The 19,683-nt window shown below is 33.3% G+C and overlaps 2 protein-coding genes across 5 annotated transcripts in view; one reads left to right on the top strand and one right to left on the bottom strand.

Moving 5' to 3' along the window:
* PARPBP (PARP1 binding protein) overlaps nucleotides 1–19,406 on the top strand; it is a 67,104-nt gene extending 47,698 nt beyond the window's left edge. For 2 of the 4 annotated variants that reach the window (XM_038558857.1, XM_038558858.1), the window contains exons 8-11: nucleotides 1,128–1,306; nucleotides 3,460–3,541; nucleotides 15,326–15,461; nucleotides 16,095–19,406. In XM_038558857.1, coding sequence (XP_038414785.1) covers nucleotides 1,128–1,306; nucleotides 3,460–3,541; nucleotides 15,326–15,461; nucleotides 16,095–16,435 — 738 coding nt within the window. In that variant the 3' untranslated portion in view covers nucleotides 16,436–19,406. Of the gene's footprint in view, nucleotides 1–1,127; nucleotides 1,307–3,459; nucleotides 3,542–9,266; nucleotides 9,384–15,325; nucleotides 15,462–16,094 lie in introns of those variants that run through there. The other 2 variants (XR_005370699.1, XM_038558859.1) reach the window with 2 other exon arrangements.
* On the bottom strand, nucleotides 16,795–17,920 carry PMCH (pro-melanin concentrating hormone). Its single transcript, NM_001005755.1, has 3 exons — nucleotides 17,672–17,920; nucleotides 17,129–17,327; nucleotides 16,795–16,844 (listed from the first exon to the last, which is right to left on the bottom strand). Exons 1-3 carry the CDS (start codon nucleotides 17,918–17,920, stop codon nucleotides 16,795–16,797), a joined length of 498 nt encoding a protein of 165 aa, NP_001005755.1.
* Nucleotides 19,407–19,683: the final 277 nt, after the last annotated feature.

A 19,683-nucleotide genomic window follows, 5' to 3' on the forward strand; every position in this document is an offset into this window, starting at 1 on the left:
CTTTATGATCTGTTGGTTTCTATCTCTATTACCAGCCTCCTGCAAAATGAGGAATTTTTCCTATGCTTAGTAATCTTTTAACTATATATCCCAGAATGTTTACCTCTTTCTTGTTTTTTTTCCTTTTTTTTTTAACATAGGTACTCAATCATTGTACAGTGTTAGTATTACAGGAGAAATTGGCTACCATCTTTCAGCTGTAGAAAAGAATTTGGGAGTATGTGTGATAATCCATTTGTTGCAGTTTAATTACTCAAGAAACAAAAGCCCCCTTCCATAGGTGTGACTGTGATAATCTGTGTATGAAGAAAGACTTTTGCTTATGTTTTATTATTCATCTATCTATCCACAGTCTTTGGGAACCATTTTTAATTGTTTTTCTGTAACAATGCATGTTTTTGGATGTATTTGAAGATGGGACATGGGGGAGATTCTGTGTTGTTGCCCCATGTGTTTTATGTTTGTTAACACTTACTGTGACTAGCACTTTTGTAATGCAGCTGTTGGTTACTCACTTATTTTATTAAGGAGACTATGGGTTCCTTGAAGTGGTGGTGTTTACCTCTGTAGCCTAAACTTCAAACACTGTGCTTAGGACTTGGTATGTGTTTATCAGTGGATTACTGAATGAATGAATGTCAACTCATTTTTTTTAATTTTTGCATTTGAATAGATCTTTACAGCCATCTATTTGGTTTAGTATTCAGATCAACAGAACCCCAACTCTCTTTGGCATAAGAAAGAGAAAATACACAGGGAGGCTAAATCCTGAGGCTAAGGTCACCAAGCTAGCTAGTTACTAAATTTTCTGACTTAAAGCCAGATGTTATTTTGACCAGAACCAATATCTTTCTGTGATGCTATTATGCTATTATTTTCTATATTTTCTATATTCTTTTATGCTTTGGGAAGGTGACAAGATTGATTTTAGTATGACTTGAGGGGGAAATATCACGTGCCTTAAAGCCATTTCCCATGATTGATTTTTTTTTTTTTTTATAACATAAACAATAGGAGACCAGTGGCACAAGAAATGAAAAAGAATGGCTGATCACCCAACTCTGGTGATTGTTAACTTTTTTTTTTTTTGATTGTTAACTTCTACTTAATAGTATTTATTGTTCTAGCCAAAGTCTTATGCCATAAACCATGGGACTGCATACTGTGGCAGAGATACTGTGAAAACTTTACTAGTTCTTTTGGATGAAGAAGCAGCCAGTATGCCTACCAAAAACAAAGCAGAGCTTTTATATGATGATGAAAACACAGTTCATAATAATGGAATTTCTATTCTTACACTTTTTAGGTAAGTAATGTAGAAGTTATATGTATGTGAGTATTTAGTCTATAAAGGGAATTTTTGAAAAAACACCTCTTGGATTAAAAAGAAATATATTATGGTAAGAAACTTAGAAACTAGAGAAAAGTATGACGAGAGAAAACAAGTTAAAAGGAGATTGAACATTTGGATATGAGAAAGTTTTTATAAACATATAGTATTTTATGAGAGTATGGCAAGTATTTTTGTTTTTATTTTTTGGCGCTTGTATTTTGCTTTGGAAATATTTATTTCCTTTGCTGTGTATGTCAAGAACTTTGGTAACTGCTTTCACTCATGTTATCTCAGCCCTTGTACAACATCTTTCAGTGATATCCAAAAAAATTAGATACTTGAGAGACAGAGATTAAGTAATTTGCCTAAGACAGTACAGTTAGCAAGTAGCAAGTGTCTTACCCCAAAACCTAAGGTCTGTCCTCCAAAGATTGTACTGCTGTGCACAAGAACAGGAGATGGGGAATATAAAAAATAATGAAAGGGATTAAAGGGGAAAGGAGAGAAAATCAGTGGGAAATATCAGTGAGGGTGACAGAGCATGAGAGACTCCTAACTCTGGGAAATGAACAAGGGGTGGTAGAAGGGGAGGTGGGCGGGGGGTTGGGGTGACTGGGTGATGGGCACTGAGGGGGGCACTTGACGGGATGAGCACTGGGTGTTATACTATGTGTTGGCAAATCGAACTCCAATTAAAAAAAAAAAAGGAGAGAGCATGTATACCAGACTACATGGGAGTTGACATATGTCGGTTCGTCATCGTATGAAGAAAAATACTTAACTAAATTAATGTGTTGATATTCTGGACAAGACATTGATACACTCCAGTTTTAACAACAACTAGGTCAAACACTGAGTAGGTTGGTATTGTTGTCCATTAATGAATGTTCATTTGTAGAAAAATGTAAAGTTTTAGAACGATTTTAAATTGTATTTAGTACCTTGTGGAGAAACTTTACAAAATCATCCTACTTGTTTGCTCTCTTCTATTTTTCTTTTCTCTTTGAGGAGAAACTTTGCAATGACCTGTCATTGAGTGTTGTCCTCCAATTTATTTTAAATCTTCTTCACCAGCTTTCAGTGATTATTATTTTATATTTCAGTGTGATATAATTTTCCCATGTTCTATCTTAAAAGTGTTCAAATATTTTCGTAACAATGAGAATTTATTCTTTCAATGATTTATGAAAAAAGTGGAAAGAAAATGAACCTTGGTTGTTTTTCTTTTACTTTACTTCTGTTTAACAAAGTTTGCTTTTTAGATAAAAACATAAATGATTAAATTTTCTCTCAGATTCAATTCTACCCTTTTCTTAGAGAAAGTTATTTTGTGTTTATAGAATTTTATTAAACAAAATCAATCCCTACATCCACTTTAAAGAAGTATTTTTCTCAACCATGTGGCCAAACATATTTTAATTGTTTACAGTTACCTTAACATTTGCAATTGTCATTATGCAAACAAGTGCCAATTCATGGTAAGGTGAATTTTTAGTGGTCTGCATTGGAATGATAAAATTAAGGACAATGTGGTGTATGAATATAAGTCAATATAAGGTTATAAACTAGTGTTTCTTAGAATAGACTATTCTTTATCCTTATATAATAGTCTTTTGAGTTAAAGAGGTTATGACTCTGGCTCTATTAAGCCAGAAAGGAATTTATTGAGGAATCCAGGTTTGTCTGGCTCCAAAGCTCCAGTGTTTCTTTCTCCATTGTGCCTTCTTTGACTGTCCTATTTCTAAACTGTATTTTTCTCTTGAATTCCCCTGCTACAGCACTTGTCCTTTTTTATTTTAAATTTTAGTTGTGTGGATATCTTATTTCCTTAGGCTTCAGGAGTCTGAATTCAGGGCAATGAATGAATCTACTTTCTATCCTTTATAATATCTTGTACAGTACCATATGTATATTAGAAACCCAAATATGTAGTGACTGAATCAATTAACTTAGCAAATTATCAATACTTAAAACTCTCATTAGTAGTACTGACACTTTTATACAGTGCTATAAACAATTAGATTCAGTTGTCTTTTTATTTTATAACTGCTTTTGGGTAAGAGAGGGGCAAAAACAAGTTAAAAAGCTACTTTTGTTTATATGTTTTTTGCTTTTTTTGGACATAGATCTCCCATACAAGTGAAAAATTCATCAATGAAATCTCTAAGAGAACGCATCTGTAAGTCAATGCAAGAGAAAAAAATTAAGGTACGGTTTCATGTACTGTCATAAAAATGATAAAAATGGTTTTATTTGTAGAAGAAAAATAGAAAGCTGAGCTGGATATTATAAATATACATTGTACTTGGAGCCATAAGACTTAAATGGAAAATGAGTTATGGCAGTGACATATAGAAACTTTACTCTTATATAATCGTGGCTGATTAGTCTTTGGTTTATTCAATCTGCTGTACCTAAATGAAGGAAAGAATTAAGTACTTGCTATTTTAAGTGTTCAATACATATTGTTCAGTGAATGAAGGCAAAAGTAAAGAAGATATGATGTTCTCACTTACATTTCTCACATTTTAAACTGATTCTTGAAAGACTAAATAATTTCCATTTTGTTCCTGTCTGAAGACATACAGCAGAATATCATTCATTGTAGATTAAGACAAGAACATTTCAGATTGTTTATTGATTAGAGCTATTCTTTATAACTTTATTTTATTTGAGCTAAGTTTGCCCTCATTCAAACATTTGTTCCTGTAAGTAGCCAATAATGTGTTTTTTTTTAAGTATTTAAAATTTTCTTGGTCTTCTTTTCTTTTTTTTTCTTTTTTTCTTTTTCTTTTTTATTCTTGGTCTTATTTTCAAAAAGAAATTTGGTCTTAACTCATTCGGCATACATTTATTGAGCATCTGCTATGTGCTAGATATTCTTCTATGGTTAAGAATTCATTCATTTGTTCAAAATTTTCATGTAAAATTTACAATTACCTTAAATTATCAAAGTTATTCATCTTGATACAACTTTAAGAACTCTAATTTGTATGCTTTTTATATTGCATTTGGTAAGTTAGTCCCAATTCGCAGAACTTTTAGTTATCTGTTTCATACCCAAAACCCATTCAATTTATATTAATAAATCTTATCTTTCTTTTGGTTATTATTTGTTGTCAGTACTTAATACCTGTGGAATATGTCAAGGAGTTTTATACAATTTTTCTATGAGTAAAATTTGTCAATCCTTTGTTATATTACATAAGCACTTACAGTCAAGGCATAAGATCTTTTTGAAAAAAATCCATTCTTTTGACTTTATTAGAACCAGAAATGTAATGTACAAATTCTTTAATTTTTTTCCCTGCTATGGATACTTACAAACTTTAATATTTTCATTTAAAGATCATTGGTATAATACCCCTTAGTTCTACCCATGTCAACGCAAATGACAAGATTTCATTTTTTTTGATGGCTGAGTAATACTCCATTGTATTTATACCACCTCTTCTTTATCCATTCATTGGTCAATGGACATCTGGGCTCTTCCCATAGTTTGAACTAGAGAGTTTTATGCTAAGGGAAATAAGTCATTCAGAGAAAGACAATTATCAAATGATTTCACTCATCTGTAGAATTTAAGAAACAAAACAGGGTTGTAGAAGAAGGGAGGGAAAAATAAAGTGATGAAATCAGGGGAGACAAACCATAAGAGACTTAACCATAGGAAACAAACTGAGGGTTGTTGGAGGGAAGAGAGAGTTGGAAGGATGGGGTAACTGGGTGATGGGCATTCAGGAGGGCATGTGATATAATGAGCACTGGACTGGATGTGATAGATCACTGAACTCTACTCTGAAACTAACACTATATGTTAATTAATTGAATTTAAATAAAGAATAAAGATCAATGGGATATTTTGTTAGAATTAACTAAATCAAAATGAAAAAAATCTATTTTAAGAATAAGGTGGGTTTTTTCAATTTTATTTTTTTTAGAAACTGGTAAGAGTCAGCTCATTACAATAAAATGTATAGTCAAATTTAGAAAGTTTTGGGAAGTAGAGGAGATATTATCTAATGCTGTCTCATTTATGGATGTGGAGACCAAAATCTTGAGAAAACACCTTGTCCAAGATCTCATAACTACTATGAAATGTGGGCAAAGCCATGGTTAAATACTAATGAAATGATAATTACATTGCTACCTTTACTTAATAGTGGAGCTGGCTTAGTCTACATAGCTCTGACACAAAATGGCAATGGAGAGAGGAAGGAATTGGTGTTTATGATTATATCTTACTGTACAATGGTCTTTATAAAAGCAAAGTCTTATTGTCTGGTTACTTTTGCTCTTTTGGCATATAGTTCTTTTTTAATCATGGAAAGAATACATGATTTACATTTGAAATGGTGTCTTGCAAAGAGCACTTCAAAAATAGAAAATATTAGGGTACTTAGAATTTTGATGTCATAGATGATAATTGATTGGAAGTATCCATGTCATTATTATATGGGGCAAATGAACTTTTCTTAGATTTTAGTTTATCATTTATAAATAAAAATAAACACCCCTCTGATCACAAAATCTTATGAAACCATATTCATTTTAAGTCCTCAAGTTTTATTTCCTACTATTGCTTATTAGGAAACTTGTCCATGGTGGTCAAATAAATTCTACTGTGATAGATAGGAACCTTTAGGGAATGGTTACATCCCAACACCCCCTCATCCCCCATTTCAAGCAGTTTATACAAGTATCCTCATATCTCTTTCTTAAAAGATTTTAAGATTTTATTTTAAGGATACTTACCTCCTTATATCTCTGTAAATTAATTGTATTCCTTTCATGGTTTAGCAGTATTTTGTGCATCAGGCACAACTGAAAAGTCCCATGTACAGGTGTTTTCCTTATTCTGAGTTTAATGTTTTTGCCCATATACATACAATAATACATAGGATAATCAGCAGTAACTGATTTAGTAATTTAAGTGAGCTGATCAGGAAAATGCTGGATCTTTAAAACATAGAGTAGCTAGGACAGTGAAAATTAGGGTTTAGGTGGTTTGAAAATAGACTGGCTATAATTGGTACCTTTGTAAGTAGTCAGGCAGCCCAATGCTCATGGTGTTGGAAAATTCTTAAATAGATATCCAAGTTGAACTTTTAGAGTCTTAGAAAACTCTGGGTACATCCAAATTAAAATGTTAGATTGAGCTTAACTCATAGAATTTCTCTCTCCTTACAATGTCTATAAAATAGTAACTAGCAAAAGCATTCATCGAGAGCAAACAATAAAGAATAATACAACTAGATACAATAACTTCAAAAATGAGGCCAAGGAAAGAATCTGAAGATTTTGGGGGGAAGAGTCACAATATGACTTAATAACAATATAGCCACAGTCCCCAGATACTATACTAGTGAGAATTATCACTAATATATCCCAAACTGAGGGGCCAACTAAGTGCGTGTGTTCCTTTTTTTTCCTTCCCCCCTTATTAGAGAAATAGTAGAAGTGGCAACGAGGGATGCCTGGGTGGCTGGCTCAGCAGTTGAGCATCTGCCTTCGGCTCAGATCATGATCCTGGGGTCCTGAGATCCAGTCCTGCATTGGGCTCCTCACAGGGAGCCTGCTTCTCCCTCTGCTTGTGTCTCTGCCTCTCTCTGTGTGTATCTCATGAATAATAATAATAATAATAATAATAAAGTGGCAACTAGATAGTAATGAGTAATGTGGTTAAAATGTGAAAAATGAACGCTAGAACTTATATACTTACACAGATGAAGCCTCCAATGCCATGTGATGAACTGGGGAAATGATCCAAATGACCCCCTTCCATTTGAATGAGATATAGTGGCTAAGTAGACGGAGTAAACCTTCTTACAGTACATATAATGCATAATAAACTCCTACGAGAAAGTGTAGCACCCAGAACATTTTCAAACTGTCTCCTCTGCTGTGTCCACCATTCCTCAGGCTACTGAAAATGAGGAATAACAAAGTATGCGGCCTTCAAAATGTAACTGAGGAGAAAATAAAATGCTCTCAAATAAGGAGGGAACAGAATCAAGAAATCACTAACGGTCTTAGAGGCTTCTGTTTGGAGCTAGGATACGGTGGCAGAAAACAATTTCTGCTACAATAACAAAATGAAAAGCATATAAATGGGAGAGAATATATTTTAAAGACATAGGAAAGCTATGTAAACAAAGTGGTTTAAGTAAACTAAAAATCTGAGGAGGGTAAAGTCCTTCTGAGGTGAGCACCTTATTATCAGCTTCTTTCTTCCCCAGGATTATTTGCCAGTTTTAGATACATGCCAAGGATTGATATTTGACCACATAAAGGAACTACTGGTAGAAAGAGGGACCAACAAAGACTGTGGATATCTTGAGGGCTGGCAACAGTTTGGAACCTTTAGGAGCCCTGAATGCATGGTTATTTTTACCTAGCGCACATATTCTGGATTTTGAAGCTGAGTGGGAGGCCGAAGAGCTTGTTTGGTAAACTAATATTGTCTGTGCTCTTGAGCGAGCTAGAAGACAAGGCTCTGCTTGAGGAGTGGGACCCACGTTCAACATGTGGCTGTCTCCTTTCACATATTTGTCATATTTGGAAATGAAGTAAGATGGGAGGCCAAAGAGTACAATGTATAAACCTCTGAAAGGCAAACTGAACCCTCCTCCCCCCACCCAGACTTTTAGGTCAGAGATGATAGAGATTCACAACGTTCTTGACTTAAAGCCAGGGAAGGACATTCCTGAGGAAGAGATTAGAATCAGAAGTCAGATGTAAGTTATGACACATGTAATTGAGCTCTTGGTCAGCCCAGTCCCTGACTGCACTGAGGTTATCAGCCCTTTGCTATGTCTACCTACTAGAGACAAGGGAAACCTTGTCTAGTGGAAGAAGGTTCTTCATCGGGAGCCTCTACACTTTCTTTACACACAGTATCCAGCATGAAATAAAATATACTGGACATGAAAAGAAATAGGAAGTCTTGTCTTTTAATTAAGAGGGAAAACTAACAATAGTGGCAGATGCACAGATAATCCAGATATTTGAATCAGCTGACAAGGAATTGAATATTTTTTGATATGTAAAAGTTAGGAAAAGAAGGGCAAAATGAATGAAAAATTGGGGAATTCCAGCAGAGAATTAAAATCTATGAAACTGTATAGAAGCCATTCCAGAACTGTAAAAACATTATCTGAAATTAAGAACTCATTACTTGATTTTAATAGTAGACTGGATGTAGCATTAGGTTGCAAAACTAGACTTGAAGATAGGTTGTTAGAAAAATTAGAAAAAGTCTAACATGTCTAATGTGCCCAATTAGAGTCCCAGAAGGAGAGGAGAAAATAGGAAAGAAATGGTATTTCCAGAAGATAAAATGATTGTAATTTTTTCCCAAAGCCTAATTGGTCCTTTTATATCAGTTGATACTTAGAAGACGTAGGGAACAGACGGGAGGTCTCTCTTACTAATATAAAGTTGCATATGGGTTCCAGTCTTAGAGACTCAGGAAACAGAAAATGTCTGAGTCCTTTGAGGATCCATTTGCGGCACATAAAATGGCACAGAATGGGGCACCTGGGTGGTTCAGTCGGTGAAGTGTCTGCCTTCGGCTCAGGTCATGATCCCAGGGTCCTGGGATATACTACATGTGGCTAGCAGAGTATAAAAACAGTTGCAGTTCTGGTGGATTAGATAACCACAAAAGAAATAACTAGAGACCAATAAGTAAAGGAAATGGTGCTCTGACCACGAGAGATGAGAATAAGATTTAAATAGAATGGAAGAGAGACTTCCAAGCTGAGCACATAACCTGATGAAAGTATTAGATTATCTCAGTGGTATAGACTGTATATTGGGTAGTTGTAGAAAATAAGTGAATAAATAGTATGAGGCAAGGTTAAGGAAAATGTGGCTTTTGTGGTTTTAAGGAATAGTTTTTTCTTTCTTTTTTTTTTTTTTTTTTTTGTAGGGCTTATTATGTGCATGAGAACCTGAGAAAGGTGGACTATTTAAGACCCGTAAAGGGACGGTGGATATAATAGGGCCTACAGACTCAGATGCATAATTCTCAGTACCTAAATATGAGGTAGGTTTTCCCTGTGTGTATGCATCTCTCTTGTTCCTTTACCCAATGGCATCACCATTCTGTTGAAAAGAGGAGTTTACTTTGTCTAGACATGTTTTTCTATCTCAAAGCTTTTGTCCTCAGAGTGATTTAGCTGTTCTTTGCCCATCTACTTCTCTCATTTCTGTATCACATGGTTTCCTTTCGTTCTGTTAAGGAGTAGAATCCATTCTGTAAGTCTCTTTCTTTCTCTAAGCTTTGCTTACTCATGTCTCTGTTCCCTCATGCCTTCCTCTTGCTCTTGTTATACTGTTAAAATTTTACTTATTAATTGATTCATTCACCAACATGTATTATTAAATGCCTCCTGGGTACCAGACAATGTTCTAGGCACTAGGAATAGGGTAGTGAACAAAACAGACAAAAACCTTGCCCTCATGGACAGGTCTTCCCCAAATATTTGTAGGGCTGGGATACAAGAATATAAACAAAAGTCATTGGCCCACTCCTGGATCCCCTTTCAACCCTTATTCTGTGCCACACTCAGGGACACTCCACCAAGAGGTGTGCACACTCTACTCTCCATCACCCTCGCCATAAACTGTAAGTCCTTGAGCCTAGAGCAAGAGGCTAGTCCAGTAAGGAGGGGAGGGCCGCAGGAGGGCCAGAGCAGGTCACCAGTTGCCATACTAAGGGTTTCATTCATGGAGCTTCCATTTTAGTTGGGAGAGGCAAATAATGAACAAAACAAGTGAATCACGGGGAGCATTAGAAGGTTAGTAGTGCTGTGGAGTGAAATAAAGCTGCAGAAGGGAGTAAGGAGAGTGTGTTCCTTTGTGTGTGTTTTGGCTTTAAATAGGATGCTCAGGGACTCCTGGTGGCTCAGCAGTTGAGCGGCTGCCTCTGGCTCAGGGCATGATCCCGGTCCCGGAATCAGTTCCGCATTGGGTTTCCTGCATGGAGCCTGCTTCTCCCTCTGCCTGTGTCTGTCTGTCTGTCTGTCTGTCTGTCTGTCTCTCTCTCTCTTTCTCTCTCTCTCTCTGTGTGCGTGTGTCTATCATGAATAAATAAGTAAAATCTTTAAAAATAAATAAATAAATAAATAAATAAATAAATAAATAAATGGATAGATAGGATGCTCAGTAGAGGTTTTTTTGAGAAGGTGACATTAAGCAAAGACTAAGAGAGTGAGCAGCGTTTTTCAGTAGAATGAAAATGGGATGTTTGTATTAAATGAAACTAAAGTTGAATTCATTGGGCTGAAATAAATTGGCATTTATTGAGTACCTACAAAGTGTCAAGTGTTATATTAGGCATTTTATATCCTTCATTCCAGTTAATCCTTGTTCACTTCTAGAAGGCATCATTTTCTAGTCTTATAGTTAGTAAGTAAAAGAGCAGGGTTTGTATTCAAGTATAAGACTTCAAAGACGTCATGCTATTTCCAAAGAATAAGTAAAGGCATAGTAATTATAGTGAAGAGTTATAAAAAAATAATGCTACTACTTTTGCTACTATTGTGTGTAGTAATGCTACTATTATCTTTCTTAACAAAATAAGTGAAATTTCACTGACGAAGAAATTATTTGATGCATTTACAATCCATATACCATTAAGGGTAGCAAATTTGTTCTTTTGAAAAGATAATAATATATGAAAAGATAAATTTAGAATTTATTTTCAGTTATATATTACCTATGTATTTTGAGAATAATTTACTTTTTCTTTTTTTTATAATTTTTTAAATTTAATTTCCTTTTTCGAACTTGCTGATATATTTATCAGCATAATGAGGCTTACCACTTTCATTATCTTAGTGCAGCTAACTCTGAGAATGACTGCCACTTTTTGGTGTTTTGACTCATTTGTTTTGATTTAACAGGAGTCAGGCTTTCCTATGTGAAGTACTATTTTCCTCAAAGTGGGAACCTACTAATAATTCCAATTTAAAAAGAGCTTGTGGCAAAAGGACTTTTCCAATTCTTGGCAAGTTTGAAGTTCATTGCAATTTTACTGTGGATAGAAATCTTTCCAAAGGGGGGAAATCACTCTACAAAGGAAAACATTCAATCCTTTTCTGTCATGTGATTTGAACATAAAATGATTTTAACAGCCATGTATGAATCTGGACATTATTCTTAGTTGTTTAGTACTTCAAAAGCACTTTCAAGAGGGAATTGTTTTGCTTGTTTGTGATTCCAAATCAAATACACAGAAAGATTTGGAAGATTTACAACAGGAAGTAATCTCAATTCTATGTAGCCACTAATCTTGTGCAGAAAAATTCAACTTTTATGAACAAAGGAAAAGCAATCTCTTTTAAGTTATGAATACAAGCCAGTGCATTTTGTATTGTTTCAATAACTAAAATGAAGATGCTGATTATAAGTTCAGTTTTTGAGTGGCATTCCTAGAATAATTTTAGAGCTGGCCTGGTCCTGAGGAATCCAATTTAACATATTTCTTACTCTGCAGAAAAATTATCCCCATATATGTTATTGCATTAATTAATTGCATGGTGTCTACATGGATCTCTAGAACTTATATAGTCCTTTTTTTACCTGTATTTAATTCTGACAGTTATGTGAAATAAATATTATTCCTATTTGTGGATAAATGAAAGGTTTAGAGGTTTACCTGAAATCATCTAGTTTATAAGTGATAGGGCCGGTATTAGAAGGCAGTTCTTTTAACTGCAAATCTGATTCCTTTCCCATCACATCATTGTGCATCTTTTTGTGCATGATCAGTGAAAATCTCTAGGTCTTTTTCATTTGTTACTTTTAAGTCAGGTTTTCCTCATCATCATCTGTAATGGATATTTTGATCTTAAATATAGGAGTTTGGTTATCCTCATTCATCTTCATCTTATTATTTTCTACTTATGGTTCTAGCTTTCTGACATCTTTTCAGTCTTGAGTCTGTTATCCAATTTATTTATTATTTCTTCCAGCAGCAGGTCAACAACAGGTTTTATAAGTAGAATGTCTTGATTATAAGAGTCATCCTAGTAATCTCTTTAATATTCTGGGTGCCTATCACATAGTTGGAACTAAGTCATAATTGATTTTAAAAAAAAGAAATTTTTGTAAGGGCAGGGAAAAGAAAACCCATATATAATTTCTTACAAAAAGAAAAACAAATACCTTCAATGTAACTACTTAGTTACTTCTTTTGGACATAAGTATTCCAAGATTACCATAGAACTGTTGTGGTTCTGAGGTTTTGATATTTTTATAAGTGATATTTTTTGTAGTGTATAAAGTGGTTAACTATTTCCTTTCACATCTGAATTCATGCTCAGTATTTTAAAAATCCATTGCCTTATAATTCTGGTTTTCTGAAATTACCCTACTGTCACCGAGGCTCACGAATTTCTCTCTAGGAGGCCTGAAGATAGGAAATCTAGTATAAAGAGGGCTATGCACTTATTTTGTCACTGTATTTACGTCAAAAATTACTAAAAATAACACAGCTTTCTAAAGAAATGTTTATTTTTGCGAACCATGAGATTGAGAAAACATCAATTTTCTTTTTTTATATGTATATTTTTTTATTGGAGTTCAATTTGCCAACATATATAGTATAACACTCAGTGCTCATCCTGTCAAGTGTGCCCCTCAGTACCCATCACCCAGTCACCCCATCCCCCCGCGCACCTCCCCTTCCACTACCCTTTGTAAGTTTCCCAGAGTTAGGAGTCTCTTGTGTTTTGTCAATTTTTTGTACTAAATATATAATTATTGTATTTATATTTAGAGTGTTTTGTGGGTAGTGCTGATACAGATTCTGTGGTGGGATGCTAGAATCCTCCAAGCCACTCACAGGTGCATTCACCGTCTGGGTACTATGAAAGTGATAGTCACCTAGCATTCATTTGCGTTCGTGGGCTTACCATACTCTTTATAACTAATTTTGGGCAATAAGTTTAAAATTTTCCCTAAGCAGTAACTCTGATCCAATGAAAGATATGTTGTGGGATGTCACAGATAATAATAATGATAATATTAAAGATATTTCAACAGTACTGGTTTTGCAGATAGAAATAAAAGGTTTTTGATAACATTATAGTAATAATGTGATGTAATATAAACTTATAAAGTTCATTTTATTAACAAAATTTATTTTAATAGCTTTATTATTTGATTTAATTCTGTATTTTTGGAATTACTAAAGTCCAGAAAAAAGTCTAGTTAAAACCTTTAGCTATGGGATCCCTGGGTGGCGCAGCGGTTTAGCGCCTGCCTTTGGCCTGGGGCGCGATCTTGGAGACCCGGGATCTAATCCCACGTCAGGCTCCCGGTGCATGGAGCCTGCTTCTCCCTCTGCCTATGTCTCTGCCTCTCTCTCTCTCTCTGTGTGACTATCATAAATAAATAAAAATTAAAAAAAAAACCCTTTAGTTATATTTTAGGGCATCTCATGATGGAAACTGTATAGTGGTAGTTATATTCATATAGATTCAGGATCCGTCATCCATAATCAAGAGCCTACTCTCTTGTATTGTTTAAAATAGTTTTTGATTTTTTACATTTTCACATTTCTTTCAATTTTGTGAATTTTTGTGCTTAAAATGGACGCTATCAAACTCCAGTTGTCTAAATTTTGAAGCAAATTAAACATGACTTTTAATGATCTGGGAACTGGAACTCTCATAGACATACCATTTGTCAGAAGGATATAAAACTTGTCATCCTGGGAACACTTGCTTTTTGCCTTTTTTTTTAAAGATCTATCATCTATCTATCTATCTATCTATCTATCTATCTATCTATCTATCATCTATCATCTATCTTTCTTTCTATCTATTTAGAGAGAATAGGTGCTAGCAAAAGCATGGGGGAAGGGGCAAAGGGAAAGGGAGAAGGAGAGAAGCAAACTCCTCGCTGAGCATGGAGCCTGGCCTGGGGGTCAATCTCAGGACGCTGAGATTGAAATAGAAAATTGGATGGTTAACCGACCGAGCCACCCAGGTGCCCTTTGGAAACACTTGCTCTTATGAAGCAACTGGATTAATTTAATTTCTTTTAAACTGAAGCCTGTGAATTTCACTGCCATTATTTTTGCAAACATTTAAGTTGATTAATACAGTAATCTTTCTGAATGTATAATATAATATTAAACTAGTCAATATGAAATATATAAAGTGCTATTTCATACTTTATGAACTGTATCAACCAATATTTTGTAAGTAATGTTCAGCATAATGTAATTGTTTTGAAGTGTTAAATTTTTGAATTGTTGAGGTCCTCTTTATTCATTTATCTGAAATTTAAACATCTATTTCTGAAAATGTTTTGACATCTCAATTTGAAGTTATCTCCTCATGATAACTAGACTTCATTACACATCAGCTATGATTACTGAAATTTGCATTATCCATATACATTACTTTGTTCTGAAATTAATTTCTATCCCTAAAACAGCCACTGGTTTTATGTTTGCAGAATACATTACCAAAGCTACTTTTTTGACATCCTTTTTTGTAGTTAAGAATTAAATTTAGAAAAAAAAAAAAGAATTAAATTTAGCTTTCTGATTTTCTCCTACTTATGATCTTTGAAGATAAATGCAAGAGTTTATTTTGAATATCTGACCATTCAATCACTTGGTCATATCTTCCTAGAATGGTATATTTGAATCATCTTTCTTATTTTCCTAAATATTCAAGTAGTCACATATTCTGGAATCTAAAATTGATTTTTCTCAACTCTTACAAAAACTATAAAAAGTTTGCATAAAGCTGGTATTACTAAAAATAACAAAAATGCCAGTTGTAACAATGGATGCGATTGTAAACTATGAAACATCAAGGGTTAAAAGTTTCCATTGCATAATGAAATTTTTAAGGGAAATTTTTATATCTTGATTACTGTAGAATATATTTCTATCTGGATAAAAAGAATAAATCAAAATAAATCAAATAAAATAAATTGCAAAATCTTCTTTCTTCCTGTTACTAGATGAAGCAAACCTTAATTAGATCTCAGTTTACTTGTACTTACAAAGACGACTGCACAATAAGCAAGGATAAATGGAATGATATTAATTCAGCATCAAAGCCTTTGTCTATCCTTCACGTGGAAAATGACTTTTCTGGTAATTGAACTTATTTGAGTAATTAAATGACTATTTAATTCTAGTGTATTAATTGTTTTCTTTTTTAAGATTTTATTTATTTATTTGAGAGGGAGAGGGAGAAAAAGCATGAGCAGCGGGAGAAAGGAGAAGCAGACTTGATCCCAAGATCTCAGGATCAGGACCTGAGCCAAAGGCAGATGCTTACCCAACTAAGACACCCAGGCGTCCCACATTGGTTTTAACTTAATTAAAACTAGATTTTGTTTTGCAAAGTATGAAATGTAAAATGTAAAATTTTATATTTTTAAGACCTGGGTTTATTTAAAAAGTTAAATCTAAGTATGAATCTAGGAGGAATAGGACACAGTTTGATTTAAGTAAATGTATTTAAGAAATAACTTGTCATGCATTCAAACAAAACAAATATTTGTAGTTTGGAAGGATAATAAATGATATGGTAAATGGTAAAATGAAAAGTAATGGGATAGTAATGTAGCTGTATTTGCTCATCATGTAATTTATAGTGTTATGTGATTATAAATCAAAATTTTAAATATTCTTTAGTGATTTTTAAAGTTTATTGTAAAATTTTCACATGGAATAATACTAAATATTATAAAATTTCTTTCCTCTTTTCATCTTGCATAACAGAAGGTGTAAATTCATCTGTTGGAAGGCCAACAATTGGAACAAGTTCTGGAAATGTTCATCTGGACAGAAGTAAAAGTGAAAAAGTAGCAAGAAAACCAAGTAGTCAGACAGGAAGTAAAAGCTCAAAAAGGAAACAGGTGGACTTAGATGATAAAAATAATCTCTGTGATTATGAAAATGAACCAGCGCAACATAAAAATGTTAAGATACCCAAGACATCAAACAATTTCCAGAATAAATTGTGTGGCAAAATAGTTGGAGTAGCAAAAAATAACAAGTGTACGGCCAAGAATAAATTGATTACTGGCCAGACAAAGTTAACTCAATTTTTTAGGCTATGAATTTGTTTTTTATGTGCTTTAGATTTCTGTGTATATTTAACCATTCACCAGGGGCATCTACTTAATTTTTAAGAGATCAAGGTGTAAGTTGTGATCCTTTGTTATATTAGTCTGAAGTGTATATAAGATTAGTATGTTAAGCATTTAAAAAACACTAGTAAGTCATAATTATGCAGAATATTCACAAAGTTTAATGCACAGATAAAGCATATCATTTAGGCTACAGATACATCTTAATAACTTCTTTTAAAGCAGACATTTAACATAATACAAGTTATAGTAATGTTAAGAGCTTTTTCTCTGACAGACAGTTAAATGATTTTGTTTTCTTCAGAAATGATGATGTGGTCCAACAGGTTTCAGACTTGCCAACAAGGTCGATAGACTCTTCCCAGCATGCACCTGAGCACTGGAGGGAAAAAAAAGTTTAAATTGCTTAAAGCACTATTATCACACAGAATTTATTAGAAATGAGAGAATGGGTCTAATACAGCTAATTCTGAATAAATCAAAATCACAATAACTCTTAAATGCTTTTTAGCCCCACATCTTTGGCAGGGGTCACTTAATGTCAAGTGTAATTAAACCATGGTCTTATTTTATTTTGTTAAGATTGGATCCAAATCCAGTTAAACTCAGAATTCTATTTTATGGTATTAGATATAAGAATTGAATTTTAAAAAGACTACTCACTGTCAAAATCTCTCCTTCCTATAGGAAATTTAGCTGAATTTTCTTCATCCCCAATTTCTCTCTTTTCTTGTGTCGATTCAGTATTCTGAACTCCATTTTCAGCTGGAAAAGCTACGGATCCTTTTAGTGCAAGATAAGGTTTTATAGCCAGATTCAGTGGCAGACCATGATTTAAGAAATTATGTTTGGAGCCTGTGTTCTGTAAAGAAAAGATTGATTTGTGTTTTAGCTGCCTTACTGGTAATAGAACTATAATATATTTATAATATTCTCATTGATCAGTTCAGAGATATTTTGCACTGTTTTGACTCTTTAAAAATACGTTAGATACAAGTTTTTGGGAAAAAAACTTGTGGATAAGAAGTATTGTCCAGAGTGGAAGAACAACCTGATATGTATGAAATTTTATTGTTGTCCTAAAGCATAATGTGACTGTTTATATTATATATACTTCTGTTTATAAAAGTATCAACTTACTTTCAAAGATATCATAAAAATCATTCAGATTTCCATCAGAGAAAGGATAAATCACATGCTACTCACCTTTGAATTTTTGTTTTCCTCATCATTCATGAAACTGCTGTCATCATTTTTATATTGTTCCAGAGAAGGAGCAACAACTGATTTTTGTGGAGTATCTTCCTTCTGAAGGGCTTTTCCCAGTCTGAATGTATTAAATACCATGTCGTCTTCTAAATTTCTTATGGACTTGGATGCTGAAAGTAAAATGCCTTGAGAAAACAGAGAAAAAGTTAGTATTAATAGGTAGGAAGAAAGACTCATTTTTGCCATTCTTAGTTTGATGTTTGCATCGAGTCAAGTAAGGGTATGTAAAATGAAGAAAAATTTCTCAACCTACTCTGTGATTCCTACCTTATATATATTCCAGCTTGAATAGAAAACACTTCAAAGACCTAGACTTTCATCATTTTAGAAATGACTCATCAGATAGAGGCGAACCCCTTGTATAGCTGCTAATACCTACATTGTTTTGGTTTTAGTAGCATATTGTTTATTTTGAGTCTGAATTTTCTCAGAATCCGATTAAGATCCTTGGTAGAATGCTTTCTTTTGAGTAGATTACAGTCTCTTGAAAATGGATTGTTATTAAGGAAGACCATAGGACACCAGGCTCTCCATATTCTTATTGTTTTCTTCTGTATATTTTCCAATTAAGTATGACATTAAAACTAAAGTTATTTTATTTGAAGTTGATAAAGATAAAAGTGTTATTTACTTTTAATCCTGACTAACTAAGTGTTATTTACTTTTTAATCCTGACTAAATTGAAAGAATCTTTAAAAAGGATTTTCTTACATAAATGCTCAGTTTAGTCTTTGGTGATTAAAGTATATATGCCTGTCAGTGTGGACAAAAAGTCATTCCTAATATATCAAAAGTTGACCTGTGAGGTGTGTTTTATCTCTGCATTTACAAAAGAATATTATATTTATTAATGAATTTAACAATTAATGAATAAGAAGTCCATGAAGAGAATATTTTTATGTCCCATAAATATCAATTTTGGATAAATATGTTGTAATGATTCTTAAACATTTAACTATAATTTTTCATTTTGACCCCACCAAGTAAGATAATATATTCTTTTATTCATCTTCTGGTACATATGTGCAAAATTTTTTCTACAGTATATTCCTAGGTATGGAATTTCTGAGTCCTGGAATACACATATTCAGCTCTACTGATGCCAAAATATTTACAGAATAGTAGTAGCCAATTAAAGCTCCCACCAGCAAGGTTTGACAGTTCCCATTGTTCCAAGTCCTAACCACTACTTGGGTATCTTAATGTCCTTTTAATTTGCATTTCTCTGATGAACTAAAGAAGTTGAGTGTCTTTCTAGATGTTTATCATTCCTCTTATATAAAATGCCCTTTTAAAAAAATCTGTGTCCATTTTTCTTTGGGTGGTTTGTCTTTCTCATATTGATTATGGGAATTCTTTATATATCCTGGATATTATTCTTTGTTAGTTAAGTGTGTTTTAAATATTTTTTTTCTCACTTTGTGACTTGTCTTCTCAACCCCTTTGTGGTGTCTTTTGGTGAATCAAACTGCTAAATTTTATTGTTTAAATTTATTTTTCTTTCTCTTTATGGTTAGTACTTTCAACATGTTAGAAATTTTTTTCCAATTACGAGATCATTAACATATATCTATACATTCTAAAGTTTAAATGTTTTGATGTTTACATTTAAATTCTTAATTCATCTGAAATTTTGTATATGACGTAGAATAAAAATACAATTTTACTTTTTCCTGAGGTCCTTACACATTTCTTCATCTTGTCTCCACTAATCTGCACTGACATCTCTGTAGTATATCAACTTTCTACATGTGGGTTTCTTTCTGAACTCTTATTTCACTGCCAAATCTAGTCTTAATTGTTATAATTTTAAAATAATTTTTGATAACTGTTAGGTCAGGTTTCCCAGCCTCCTATTCATCTACCAGTTTTTTTTCTATAGCAGTTCCTGAGTACTTTTGTCCATTTTTTTTTCATATAAGTCTTAACATCAGCTTTTTCAGCTTTTC

This window comes from Canis lupus, chromosome 15 (assembly GCF_011100685.1).
Source record: "Canis lupus familiaris isolate Mischka breed German Shepherd chromosome 15, alternate assembly UU_Cfam_GSD_1.0, whole genome shotgun sequence".
Classification (NCBI taxonomy): Eukaryota; Metazoa; Chordata; class Mammalia; order Carnivora; family Canidae; genus Canis; species Canis lupus.